The following is a 14747-nucleotide window of genomic DNA, read 5'->3' as shown; positions in this document are numbered from 1 at the left end:
AATGAATGAAGACTGCTATATTTTCTATACCAGGTTATGGACTGAATTGGTATTTTGAAGCCCTAACCCCTAATGTGACTCTATTTGAAAACGGAGCCCAAAGGAGGCAATAATGGTTAAGTGAAGTCACAAAAGTGGGGCCTAAACTTGATAGGGCTGGTGGTATTTTAAGAATAGGAAGAGACATTAGAGATCTCTCCCTCTCTCTCTTTATCTCTATTCCTGTACACAAGAAAGACCATGTAGGGACGCAGTGAGAGCGTGGCCATCTATAAGCTAGGAAGAGAGCTCTCAAGAGAAATCAAATTTGCTAATACCTTGATCACACACTTCCAGCCTCCAAGACTGTGAGAAAATAAGTACCTGTTGTCTAAGTCACCTAGTTGGTGGCATTTTATAATGCAGCCTGAGCAGACTAATACACTAGGGATTGACGAACTATGGACCATGTGCCAAATCCAGCCCAGTGCATGTTTTGAAAGTTTTATTGAAACACAGCTACATGATTTTTTAAAAGATTTATTTATTTTTATTTGAGAGGGAGGGAGGGAGGGAGAGAGAGAGAGAGAGAGAGAGAGAGAGAAAGCGGAGGGAGGAACAGAGGGAGAGGGAGAGAGAGAGTCTTCAAGAGATTGCCCACTGAGTGCAGAGCCCCAACACAGGGCTTGATCCTAGGATCCTGAGATCGTGACCTGAGCTGAAATCAAAAGTTGGATGCTTAAATGTCCTGAGCTACCCAGGCACCCAAACACAGCCACATAATTTGTTACATTTTGTCTAGAACTGCTTTTGTGCTAGTGACTGAGTAGTTGCTGCAGAGAGCTTCTGGGTCTGTGAAGCCTAAACATTTACTATCTGATCCTTTAAAGAACAAGTCTGCTCCAGACCCACCTAGAAAGTCCAGATGCAGGTGCTCTTCTGTGCTATCCCACACTGAGCCCTCTGGGATGCCAACCTGGCTCAGTGGGACTTCAGTGCCCCCACAACTGGCATAAACATACTTGACAATGTCATAGGAGAAAACCACCTACGGGCTCAAAAGTGATAAACAAGTTTGGCATTTATATGAACAAAGGAGGAGGGGAATGCTCACAACCAGAGGCTGGGGACCATCATGCCCCAGTTCCTTAAAACATCAATGTACACATCCTATTTCATATATGGTCAAGAAAAATGAAGAGATCACTGGTTATTCTTTTAGCGCAGTGCTGGTTATCCAACTTCGACTGAATTTTTATTGCCTCAGGTATTTTATAACTGTAAGAGGTAGAGGTTAACTAGCAGAAAACCTATAATAACATAAATGACTCTTATCAGAAAGTTTTGTAAATGAGTCTTGGCCATGGTAATGCACATGGATTTTGTCTGGGAGAGGTGCAATCACTTACTGTCTGCTAGAAAAGATGACCTCAGATAATTTCTTGCCCAGTAGGATAGTAACCAGTTTTGTATATATTAACAAATTCATTTCAGCATTCCTTTGCCTTGACGAACATAAATCTCACTCCTTCCAAATCTCCTTTGAACTAGTTTTAATGCCTTTCTGGGGCCCTCATTAATTAATGAATTGACTAAAACCATTGGTATTTTATATTTGTATGAAGCTGTTTTGGTTTGTTTTTTGAAAATAGGAACATGAATGCAACTCCAGTGGTTTTACTCCCCTTTCTTCTCTGTTCAAGTAACCATTGAGATTCTACTTGTGGGAAGCACTCAGAGTGGAGAATTTGTAGGACAAGCCAGCAGAAGCCAACAGGCTCTGTGCAATGGTGGAGTCTGTCGAGATGGGTTTCCAGAAGCCATGTCACTGCTCTGACACTTCAGATACCCCATCGCTCCTTCATGAGTCCTCAGAGTGGGCTCACTTCAGAGCTTTCCAGCCTAAGGGGGAAATCCAGAGTCCAGGCATACATTGTTCTTGGGAAGCCTGAAACCCAATGAATATTTCAAGAACCTAGGAAAATGGACAGCTCAGAAAGGGGGTGGGAAAGAGTCAAAGACACAGGACCTCCCTCACAATGTGAACAAAGACTTCTCTGTCTAGATCTGGAAAATCATCTCATGTACCAATTCCTAAGTTATTTCACTCTTATCTCGAAGGACATAATGGCCCTTCTAACCTTGATATTGAGCTATTCCGTTACAGGGTTGAGAAGAGAGTTCTCTTTTTCCAGGATGGACAACAGGGCGAATTCAGAGCAAAAAGTACGAGATGGGTCTTAAGGGGACTTACAATATCAAGATTCTGCCGTGAGAGGGCAGTGTAGACTTTCTAACAAATCTGGAAAGAGGAAAAAGTCCCGAAAGCACCGGATGGGGAGGCAGAACGCAAATTCAAAACGAGATTTCACTTAATCAAATCAGAATAAAGTCCCACAGTAGTCTCTTTGCTTTCATTCTGCTCCGTATCTTCTAAAGAGAACGATCACCCTGGAAGGCTGGAGCAGGTTCCTTAAGGACTCATTGGCACCAGGTTGCTGATTTGGGAGGTCTTGAGGGGTGGGAGGTGAGGGTGACTAGGGCAGCAGGTGGTGGAGGAGGGCCCTTGAAGGGGCTCCAAGCAGTGGTTCTTTACCAACTGGGTCAAAAGAATGAACTAGTACCTGCAACTTCAGATACCCCTGCCCACTGGTTGGTTCTGAGGGGCCCCACTTCAGGAGTGGAATTGCTAGGTTACGTGGTACTCTACCTTTAATTCTTTGGGCCTCTAAGCTGTTTTCCGCAGTGGCTAGACCACTCAACATTTCCATCAGCAATGCTCCAGGATTCCAGTCTCTTCACATCCTCACCAATAACTTGTTAGTGTGTGTGTGTGTGTGTGTGTGGTGGTGGTGGGGGGGGGGTTGTTTCTTTTAAAAATGTTTATTACAGCCACCCTGGTAGGTATGAAGTGGTACCTCCATGTGGTTTTGATTTACATTAGCATGATGATTAACGATGTGGAGCATCTTTTCATGGGCATGTTGATCATTTGTATATCTTCTTTGGAGAACTGTTTACTTGTTTGCCCGTGTTGAATTGAGTTCTTTGTGGTTTTTTGTTGTTAAGCTTCACACGTTCTTTATATATTCTGAATATGAATCCCTAATTAGATTTTTGTCTTGCAAATATTCCCCCCACCCTGTCCTGTGGTTGTCTTTTCATTTTCTTTTTTATTATTTATTTATTTATTATTTAAAAAGTATTTATTTTTTATTTTTTATTTATTTATGATAGTCACACAGAGAGAGAGAGAGGCAGAGACACAGGCAGAGGGAGAAGCAGGCTCCATGCACCCGGAGCCCGATGTGGGATTCGATCCCGGGTCTCCAGGATCGTGCCCTGGGCCAAAGGCAGGCGCCAAACTGCTGCGCCACCCAGGGATCCCGAAAAAGTATTTATTTTTTAAATCATAGTGAGCATCCACTACTATATTAGTTTCAGGTGCACGACATAGTAATTTGACATTTTTATGCGTTATGAAATGCTCACCATGGTAAGTGTAGTTCCCATCTGTCACTTTATAAAGTTACTTTAATATTATTGTCTATATTCTCCATGCTGAACTTCTCATCCTCATGATTTATTTACTTTGAACTGGAATTTTTTACTTCTTTATCTCCTACACCTATTTTGCTCATCCTTGCTACCCACCAGTTCCCCAGAGGTAGAATTGCTGAATCATATGATATTTCTGATTTTAACTCTTTGAGAAACCTCTATATTGTTTCCCATAGTGGCTGTACCAATTTATACTCCCTCCCCGAAGAGCATCTTTTCATGTGTCTACTGGCCGTCTGTATGTCTTCTTTGGAAAACTGTCTATTCAGGTCCTTTGTCCATTTTTAAATTGGACTGTTTGTGTTTTTGGTGTTGAGTTGTTATGGGGTCTTTATGCATTTTGGATATAACCTCTCCCATTCAGTAAGTTGCATTTTAATTTTGTTGTTGATCTCCCTCACTGTGCTAAAGCTTTTTAGTTTGATGCAGTCCTGATTGTTTATTTTTGCTTTTGTTGCCTTTGCCTGAGGAGCCAGATCCCCCCCCCAAAAAAATATTGCTAAGACTAAGTCCATAAGTTTACTGCCTTTGTTCTCTTTTAGGAATTTTATGGTTTTTTCTCTTACATTTAGGCTTTTAATCCATTTTGAGTTTATTTTTGTATATTGTGTAAGAAAGTGGTCCAGTTTTATTCTTTTGCATGTAGCTGTCTAGTTTTCCAGCACCATTTATTGAAGAGACTTCCTTTTCCCCATGTTATATTTTTGCCTCCTTTACCATAGATTAACTGACCATTTATCTGTTGGTTTATTTCTGGGCTTTCTATTCTGTTCCATTGATCTATATGTCCATTTTTGTGCCAGCACCATACCATTTTGATTACTATATCTTGGTAGGATAGTTTGAAATCTGGGAGTGTGATACATCTAGTTTTCTTTTTTTTTTTTTCAAGATTGTTTTTACTCTTTGGGGTCTTTTGTAGTTCCATACAAATTTTAGGATTATTTGTTCTAGTTAGGTGAAAAATGTTGATATTTTGATAAGGATTACAGTGTCTGTAGATTGCTTTGGGTAGCATGTACATTTTAATAATAATTCTTCTAATCCATGTCTTTCATCAGTGTCTTATAGTTTTCAGAGTACAGGTCTTTCATTTCCTTGGTTAAATTTATTCCTAGTTATTTTATTCTTTTTGATGTAGTATTAAGTGAGATTGTTTTCTTATTTTCTCCTTGTGTTTGTTTGTTGTAGTGTATATAAACACAACAGATTTCTGGATAGTGATTTTGTATCCTGCAATTTTATTGGATTTATTAGTTCTAATAGTTTTTGATGGAGTCTCTAAGGTTTTCTATACATAGTGTCATATCATTTGCAAATAGTGACAGTTTTACTGCTTCTGTACCAATTTTTAAAAAAGATTTTATGTATTTATTCATGAGAGACACAGAGAGAGGCAGAGACATAGGCAGAGGGAGAAGCAGGCTCCTCGTGGGAAGCTTGATGTGGGACTTGATCCACAGACCCCAGGATCACACCCTGAGCTGAAATCTCAACCATTGAGCCACCCAGACATCCCTCTTCTGTACCAATTTGAATGCACTTTATTTTTTGCTTGATTGCTGTGGCTAGGTTTCCTGTACCATGCTGAATAGAAGTGGTGAGAATGGACGTCTTTGTCTTATTCCCCATCTTAGAGGAAAAGCTTTTAGCTTTTTACTGTTGAGTATGATGTCAGTTGTGGGTTTGTCTTTTCACTTTCTTGGTAATCTATTTTGATGCACAAAAGGTCTTAATTTTGATGAAGTGCCATTTATCTATTTTCTCTTGTTGTCTATGCTTTTGGTGTCATATCCATGAAATAATTGCCAAACCCAGTGTTACAAGGACTTCCCTCATTTTATAGTTTTGCCTCTTAATGTTGAGTCTTTGATTTATTTTGAGTTAATTTATGTATGTGGGGATTATTGCATGTGGATCTCTTGTCTTCCCAGCATCTTTTGCTGAAAAGACTATCCTTTCCTCATTAAATGCTAGTGGAGCCCTTATTGAAAATCAACTGACCATATGTATGAGGGTTTATTTCTAATCTCTCTATTTTATTTTACTGTTCCATAAGCCTGTTCTTATGCCAGTGCCATACTGTTTCAATCATTGTAGGTTTGTACTGTGTTTCAAAGTTGGGAAGTGTGCGTCTTCTAATTTTATCTTTTTTCAAGATTGTTTTGGCTATTCAGTCTATTGCAATTCCATATAAATTTGAGAATCAGCTTTCCATTTTTGTGAAAAGGCTTTTGGGATTTTTATAGGGATTGTGATGAACCTATAGACTGCTTTGGGTAGTGCTGACATCATAAAATGTTAAGTCTTCCAATCCATGAACATGAGATTTTTTTCCCATTTATAGGCTTTCATTAATTTCTTTCAGCAATATTTGGTAGTTTCAGCATGCCATGGCAGTCTTTCACTTCTTTAGTTAGATTTTTTTTGAAGTATTTACTTCTTTTGGATGATATGTAGATGTAATTGCTTCCTTAACATTTTAATTTTATTTATATTATTTTAAAGATTTTTATTTGTTTATTCATGAGATAGAGAGAGAGAGAGAGACAGAGACAGAGACAGAGACACAGGCAGAGGGAGAAGCAGGCTCCATGCAGGGAGCCCAACGTGGGACTACATCCCTGGTCTCCAGGATCAGGCCCCGGGCCGAAGGCAGTGCTAAACCGCTGAGCCGCTAAACCCGGGCTGCCCCTTCCTTCCATTTTTAAAGAAATGGTTGCCATATAACTCTGGGCTGAGGATGAGCCTGAGGAGAAAGCTTAGGTCTTTTAGCCTGCATCTGTCCCTGGGTAGGTGCACAGTGGCTTTCTAAATTCCCCTGTATATTGTTGCTTTTGAAGGTCTGAATCATAAACGTCTGGCTTCCAAAAGGGAAGAAACTGAAAGGAAACTGAGTCAACAAACAAACCAACTAGCAAAAAAACAAGGTGCAGCTCTTTTAAGGCCCCAGGAAACCACCCCAACCACTGGGACTCCATCAATGGCTGCCTGCTTCTATGCCTACACCCCAGCGATGAAAAGCTGTCATCAGCAATCAGGGCACAGAATCCTAATATTTGGAAGACTAATTCCTTATTGGCCCCCGCTGGCTGCACCAAGCCACTTGAGAAATGTGGGCACAGCTACCTGCTGCTGGGCTTGGGCTTGGGGGATAGATGGCTACTGTAGTGTTAAAGGCTGAAATTGGCCAAAGTTAGCCACGCTTTCCTGGGTAGGCTTTCTCCTGGAAGCTGCGAACATTCAAATATACTCAGGAGTGCCAAAGTGATGACTTCAGACAGCTTCTGCTAGTAAGGTTGTTGTCTGAGTGGAGAGATGGATTTCTGGCAGTTCCTATTTTGCTATCTTTCCTGACATCCCCTCCCATTATTAAATCCCATAGTAAAATTAAGGAACCAAAATGAAATCTCCCCTGGTTTTTAGGCTAGTCTCCCAAAGAAATTATGGCCCCAAAGTTTCCTCTGGCAGAGGGAACTTAGACTTAGCTGCAGAGGATTGGATGCAGTCCAGATTCTCATCCTTCTGGCTGCAGCTGCCTGTGCTCCTCTTAGCACTACCAGTCTAGGCGCATCCAACCGTGGGTCTCTTATTTCTTAATTCCAAGAGACAAGAGGGTTACCAGAATAATAAGAATTAATAATAATAATAATAATAATATAATAATATAATTACATAAATATACAAATATAATTAATAAGAATAAAAATATCACAAATCTGGTTCCAACCCACAAAAGAGAAAAAAACCTGACACAAGCTAGTTTGTAGCCAAGCTAGCAATGTATAATCTGTGACAATTCCCCAATCCCAGGACTCCTACAGCCATCAGAATCTAGCAGAGACTTCTTCAATCTGGGGTGTGGAGAACAGACAGCTCAAACTATAGAGGGAAGGAAAGTCACCAGTTAGTGTTGAGAGTCCATCGTAGAACTTAATTTTAATAGGATAGTTCCCGCTTGAAGGCCAATTTGGCACTATGCTACCCACATCGTCGGGGAGATCTGCATATCTGAATGGCTTCTTTTTTCAGAAAGTGGCATTTGTCTTCTTGCCAATTTTGTAATTGTTCCCAAGACTGCTTGTGACTCCCTTTTTCTTTGCAGGATCCATGCTGGATATTTAAAACCTCTTGATTTCTGTTTGCCCTTTGAGCCCTATGTTTTGGCAGACAGTGGTGAGTCACTATTGGGCCTGTCCAGGGAGGCAGTTTCATTTGTAACAGGCACATCTCCAAGCAAAGGCTAATGCTCTGTATTTACCTTGTTTTTTGTGGGGATTTAAGGGGATCCCATAATAATGCCTTTTACATGCTATATTTCAAAGCCACTTAAGAGAGAGAGAGGAGAGAGAGAGAGAGAGAGAGAGAGAGAAAGAGAGAGAGAGAAGAAGTCAGATAGTTGGAGATTATGACATCAGTTTTTTTATGAATCAAAACTAGATTGGGAGACATGGCTTAGTTATGTCACAACAATGAGTTTCCTCACAGTGGGCACTATGATTAGGGACCTCACCACAGCCAGGCAGGGTCTGCTCTCACAATGCCTACACCTGGAGTACTAGCCTTGCGGCCTCCTCTCTGCCCTCAGGCTAACTCCAGAGAGACAGGCAGGAAGAGATCATAACTTATAGCCTGTGCTTTTTCTCCAGGAACATCTAAGAGCTTATCCCTCATGGGAAGGAGGAGGGCTAGGGAGGGACCAGGAGTGTCATACCTATTGATGTCCTTCTCTTGGAAGGAGACCTGGGAATTGGCAACGAACATTCACACCCAAATTTCCCAGGCTCCTTCCTGCTCTTTGCTTCCAATTCTCATCCACAAGGAAGCCCGGACTCTTTATTCTGCAGCTACAGTAGCCACTGCTCCTGCTGCTGCCCCTACTTTGAATTCCAAGGGCCCAGGGAGCCTCCTGCTCTGGGTAATAAACTTTTGTCTCAGCCCAGACTCATCTTTCAATACGGAACCCTGAACTAAAGCCATTGGGGAAGCTGACAAAGATGGTTACCCCACTGGTCCAGTAAGGACTAACATATCTACTGAACCCTGCTTTTGCACAAGCCTCCAATCTTCCTCTGCTTCTCAGCATTCCAGGCGTTGAATAATCTGAACTGTCCCTGGGGGAGCAGAATGTCATGTGTCACGAAAAGGCCTCCAGAGTCACACACTTCAAGTTCCAGCAGGACCTTTCAAAGTTCAGCCTGCTTCTTAGGTTCTGACCTTGTCTTTTGCCCATGGGTCTGATGCTGTTATGAAGAGCAGAGCATCATTTACCTTTTCTACCCTTCACATCTCGACTACTAAGCCAAAATCTTGTTCTTAAACATATCTATTTTTATTTCAGAAGCCTTTTTTCTTCACATACTAGTTTTTGAGGATTTTAAAAGTTAGGATACTTTCTGGATGTTACAAGTTAACAAATACCTTAACCCAAATTGGCTTAAAAATGAGAATATATATAAAAAAAAAGAGAATATATTTGTAATGGAAAATCTGGCATTTGGACCCAGATTTCAAGGCTGGTTGATTCAGTGGCCCAATGATGCCATCAGTCGTCTGAGTACTTTTTCATCTTTCTGCTCTGATGCCCCAGCACCAGCTCGAACTTACAGTTGTGGGTGCCTGTTATGGTTACTAGCAGCAGCTGGAGGACATGCTGCCTTCTTTAGAGCCACCTGGAGCAAAAGACTGGCTTGTTTAACACAAAAGCAGTAGGCAAACTTCTAGCAACTCATTGGTCCACACTGGCTTAGTCCTGACCATCCATGAATCAGTGACTGGAAAGGCAGAGGAATGGATTACCATGACTTGGTGGATGGGTGGTCTAGGACAGAGGAGCTCTGGGGGACCTGGTCTGAATGTCCTCTTTTTCTAAGCGAAGTACTCCCAACGTAGATCTGTCAATCTCCTTAATATGTAGGTTTGTGTGAATTCTACTGAGATTTCCTCCACTTCAGCTGAAAATTGGATATTTCTCCTGTAGCTTATGAACCCTCATTCCTTTTTATCTGTCTGCTGATAAATCCACTACATCACCAGAACTGAAACAACAATCAGTGTTCTGCAATTCACCACTAAGTCAGCCCTCTTCCCTTGGGAGCACATGGTTCCAACCATGGAGGAGAGAAGATGGGGCTTGAGAAAAGCTTCACCTTCACTCTTTGAACCTCGCTGGAGGCCCAAAGAAGATAAAGGAAAATAGAAGTGGAGATAGTTAATACGGACTGTCTACCTATTCCCAGCTCGAAATAGCCTGAAGACCAAAGAGATGCATGTTTCTCAATGTGGGGTCTACGGACCCCTGGCTCAGAGCCACAGTCCCACCAAATCTCTCAGACCTTGGTTTTATGTCTCATCCCCCCTTTCTTTTTATTTTCATTCCAATTTACACTTAACTTCTACTTACACATTTTAAGTATTTTAAAGACACTTTAAATAATTTGTTGAATGATGGCGGAGGATATATGGAAAAAAATCTTTGTGCCCATATTGCATTGTCTTAATCACTGTAACTCTATAGCAAGTTAAACATTGTTATTCATTTTCAAGATTGTCTTGGCTAAGCTTGGCATTTCCACGTATATTTTTAAATCAGTTTGTCAATTTCCAGAAAAATCTTATTTGAAACCAATGTTTTGTTGAGCTCTCTCTAGTCCTCAGGAATCTATTCCAGCAGATTTTCTCTTTGTTGTGAACATCACAGACAGGGAGGTTATGGGCAGCCTTCCACCTGATGCCCTCCATATAACCAGTGCATGAGAGAAAGGCTCCTTCACTGAACAGGCCACCACAGAGTGGGCTGGGGTCAGGAGAGAGCAGACCCAGCCAGGTTTTGTTGGGATAGCTAACCCATAACAACCCCAGAGGTATAATGAATTCATTCCCTTACCAAAAAGCAAGAAAAAACTAGTATGACACCTTAGTACTGTCACTCAGAGTTCAAATATGAGAAGGGGATCAGAAAACAGTTAAAAAGGCAACAAAACCAACTGGCCACCTCCAGGGTGGTGGTGGGGGGAGGAGTTAGCTCTGTGTCCCACCACCCCTTCATATGTTGACTTTCTGCATAGTTACTGCAGGAGGTGGAGGCCCCAGCCAAGCACCAGCAGTAGCCCTTGCTCTGTGGGTTTCACCAACTCCCACCATGGTTGGGGACATCCTGTCCCTGAGGGTCAGGAAGCTCCAGAATCTTATGTTTTCCCTGGGATTGGAGATCATCCATAAAACTTCTAAAGACATCCCCAGTCCTGTCTGGTTGTAGGTCAAGGACAAGCCTTGTATGGCCACCATGGGGAGTTCAGTATTGGGGGATGGCACCAATCTCAATTCCATCTCATCCCTTCGAAGGCTAGCCACAGGGCCATTTTGCTGGGTTGTCACCATGAGAGGAGGGCTTTCAATGATGTAATCCTTGAGATCGATCATTCTGAGACCACCCCAGGTTCTAGGACATGTTCATTCAGAGAAGCATCCTAAAGGAGGCCCCCAGAGAGGAGTTCTGCTTGAGACATTTCTTCTCTTGCATTGATGGTGGCAGTGGTCCAGAGCACTGGACCCAGGGACCTATTGTCTACCTCCACTTGCAATTTATTGAAATTATATTGGATCTGTAGGTTAATTGGGGAGAATTTACAGTTTAACACTATTTAGTCTTCAAATCCATAAACATGGTATATCTCTGCATTTATTTTGGCTTTCTTTAAATTCTCTTAGCAAATGTTCTATGATTTTTCAGTGTAGTGTTCTTGCACTACTTTTATTGGCTTTGTCTTTATTATTGATGGTTTTTGATGCTTTTGGTAATGATACTGATTTCTATTTGTGTTTCAATTTGTTTACTGCAAGTATATAGAAATATATATTGATCTATTCGAGTCTAATTACCTTGTTCAATTTACTAATTAATTCTAAAATTTGTCTATAAATTCTTTTAGGTTTTCTAAGTATACAATCTCATCAGCTGCAAATAATAGTGGTTATAGTTCTTCCCTATCAGGTATATTTTAAAAATTTATTTTCTCACCTTATTGCATTGGCTAAAATGTCTAGTAATTGTTTAATAGAAATGGAGACAGTACACATTTTATCTTATTCTCAAATTGAGTGGGAAAATACTTAATATTTCACCTTGAAGTATGATGTTAGGCATATTTGTTGGTTTTTAGCTTTTTTTTTTTTTTTTTTTGGTGTATACCCTTTACTAGATTAAGAAAGTTACTTTCTTGGTTATGATGTATTTTTCCTTTTTATCTATTGCTGGATTTGATTTGCTAACATTATGTAGGAACATGTTTTTCCACCTGTGTCCAGGAGAGATAGCAACCTGTGCTTTTCATTTTTGTGGTGTCTCTGTCAGGTTTTCTGTATCAAGATGATGCTGTCAAACTCTAGAAGTTGGACTGTTTTCCTTTTTTTTTCTTTATTCACTGGCAGAATCAGTGTAAGATCAGTAATAGCCTTTCTTAAATGTATATTTTAAAGAATTTACAAGGGAAACATCTGGGCCTACCTAGACTTTTCTGTTTGCTTGTTTTTTGTTTTTGTTTTTTTGGGGGGGAGGGGAAGGGCAACTTGATGCTCATTCTCTCATTGTATTTTTTTCCTTAGGATGTTTTCAATAGGCCAGAACAAGGAGATTTCCCATGAGGCTCTTTTGAATCACTTCAAGGAAAATAAGGTGGAGATAGCAAATGCAATAACAAAGCCATTTCCTTTCCTTGAAAGCCTCAGAGACCGCTCCTTTATCACGGAAGACATCTATAATGTACGTGAAGTTTATTATATCTCCCCATAATAACCCAGCCCCACACTAATTTATGTGTGGAATCCTGGATTCAGAATTTAGAGTATCTCTAACTAACTGATGGTCCTTCCATACTCTTCATGGAAAGACTCTTTTAAGTGAGTTAATCCTCTTATAAGGTCGAGGGTGACAGGGCAAGCAGACCTCGATAACCATGCTTCTGCTCTAATTAAAGCCCTTGTCTTCTGTGGGACATGTTGCAGTGAGATGGATGGGAATAGTCCTATGGCAGAATTGAAACTGATAGCTTTGCAAATGTCTAGCGATTTATATAGTATAACAAAATTAAACAAACTTAAAATAATTAAGAGCACTGGGGCAGTATTCCATTATAAAATCCACTATGTCAAATGAAATCCCCAGGGATTTTGTGCTATTATAAGTCAATTTTTTCTGCCTTGCTATTGTGTCCTTTAAAGGTTTATGTTTTGTAAGGTGGTTCTAGAGTCTTAGCATTCAAGTAAATTTGGATCGGTGAGCTCTCCCAGGGAAATAGAGGAGCTACCTCTGTACCATATGATTGTGCAGTTCCCCATGTGCTCCTTACAGCAATGGCAGGACCATCTGCCTACATCCTGAAGCCCTCTCAGGACTCCTCATACCTGGAGGGCAGGCAGTAGTTGCTGTGAGGCCAACAGAATTACTATAAGGTCTACTCTTGAAACAGCCTACGCAGGATGAAAGTTCAAAAGTCAATAAGAAGAGTTCATTTGTTATTTTAAGCAGTTGATCAAATATTTAAGAAGTTCTAAAATATTACATGAAAAATAATAGTCTATCTACCTGGGAAAGTGGAATGAATGTTCTATGCAATCACTTCCTAGTGATTAACTTTGAAACTATTTTATTTTTTTGTTTTGTTTTGTTTTTTTTTTGTTTTGTTTTTTTTTTGTTTTTTTTTGAAACTATTTTAATTTTGAAATTATTTATATTCTTTTCTCATTGCACTTTTTTTAAAAGAAATCTCAGGAAGCCCACAGAAACTTAATTCCTGTAGAGAAAGTGGCATATGATGTCCTCTGCTGCCTTGAGAAGACCTTTGATAGGTCACTTCTACAAGTCCTGTTCAGCAGGGTTCATCTGAAGGAGTATCCTGCCTTAATTCATGTTCTTGGAATCTTCAAAAATGGTAATCAATACTCTCCTCTCCCTTTTAGGGTCCAGGTCTACTCCTCATTTATTCATTCACTCATTTGTTGGTTTAACAGGCATTTTTTGCAATCAAATGGATTTTTTAAAATTTATTTTTTTATTGGAGTTCAATTTGCCAACATATAGCATATTACCCAGTGCTCATCCCGTCAAGTGCTCCCCTCAGTGCCTGTCACCCAGTCACCCCAACCCCCCGCCCACCTCCCTTTCCACTACCCCTTGTTCATGGTTTAACAAGTATTCACGAAATGTGTACCCTGTCCCAGGATCTGTGATTGTCAGTGTGAATGAGTCACCACTAATAGAAACTGATGTGTTCTCTGGTCTTAACATTAAAATTATCCATCAGATGATTACTCTGCTAGGACCTCATGTAGGTTTAATTACAGCCCTTTTTCTTCTTCCAGGAATGTGTAATTATTTTGTGTCATGGGTGCCTGATAAAGAGGAAGTGTTCCTGGGCACGTTGTGACATTTTTCTAAGATGACCAGATTGTCACCAATTCCCACAGAAAACCTTATCTGAGATAGTCTGATAAAAAGTTAGCTCCACATAAAGAATCAAGAAGTCACAAGAACCCCCCCAGCACAGAAGCAAGGCCTGCATGTGGAAGGGCAAGGCAGTAAGGAGGGCTGATTATGACATGATGGTCATAGGCAGATTGTGTGGTTTCTGAGGAATTGGAGTTTTATTTTCATAAAAATAAGGAAGTAACATCAATTCTTAAGCAAGGGGAAAAATCAAAAGAAGCTGAAATAAAGTAGGGAGTGTGTTAATTTGTGAAAATAGTACATTGATTAAAATAAGAACAATATAATTTCTTTTTTAATTTTTATTTATTTATTTATTTTTTTAAATTTCTTTTTTTTTTTAAAAGATTTATTTATTTATTTGAGAGAGAAAGAGAGAGTGCAGGGGAAGGAGCAGAGGGAGAGGGAGAGAATCTCAAGTAGATGGCGCTGAGCAAGGAGCTTGCTGCCAGGCTTGATCCCAGGACCCTGAGATCACAATATGAGCAGAAACTCAGAGTGGGATGCTCAACCCATTGCACCACTCAGGCATCCAGAACAATAATTTCTTTTTTTTTCTTTTTTTTTAAGTGTTAAAGCAGAAATTTATTAAAATCCATTTTATATAGTGTTTTAGGGACAAAAAAATGTAGTCCTCAACATTCAGGTAATCAACTCTATCCTCAGAAGTGCCTTGGGAGAAAACAGATTCCTGTGCCCTTTCCTCCAAAAGATACTTCTGTTT

General features: G+C 40.3%; 1 protein-coding gene across 4 annotated transcripts in view; it reads left to right on the top strand.

The window, feature by feature from the left end:
- The window catches only part of LOC144296173 (nuclear body protein SP140-like protein), a 42269-nt gene that overhangs the window by 21382 nt on the left and 6140 nt on the right, over window positions 1-14747 (top strand). For 2 of the 4 annotated variants that reach the window (XM_077869178.1, XM_077869175.1), the window contains exons 2-3: window positions 12145-12301; window positions 13301-13469. In XM_077869178.1, coding sequence (XP_077725304.1) covers window positions 12145-12301; window positions 13301-13469 — 326 coding nt within the window. Of the gene's footprint in view, window positions 1-2336; window positions 2474-11471; window positions 11534-12144; window positions 12302-13300; window positions 13470-14747 lie in introns of those variants that run through there. The other 2 variants (XM_077869176.1, XM_077869177.1) reach the window with 2 other exon arrangements.

The sequence above is a fragment of the Canis aureus genome, chromosome 24 (genome assembly GCF_053574225.1).
Source record: "Canis aureus isolate CA01 chromosome 24, VMU_Caureus_v.1.0, whole genome shotgun sequence".
NCBI lineage: Eukaryota > Metazoa > Chordata > Mammalia > Carnivora > Canidae > Canis > Canis aureus.
This window is presented reverse-complemented; position numbering and strand designations above follow the sequence as displayed.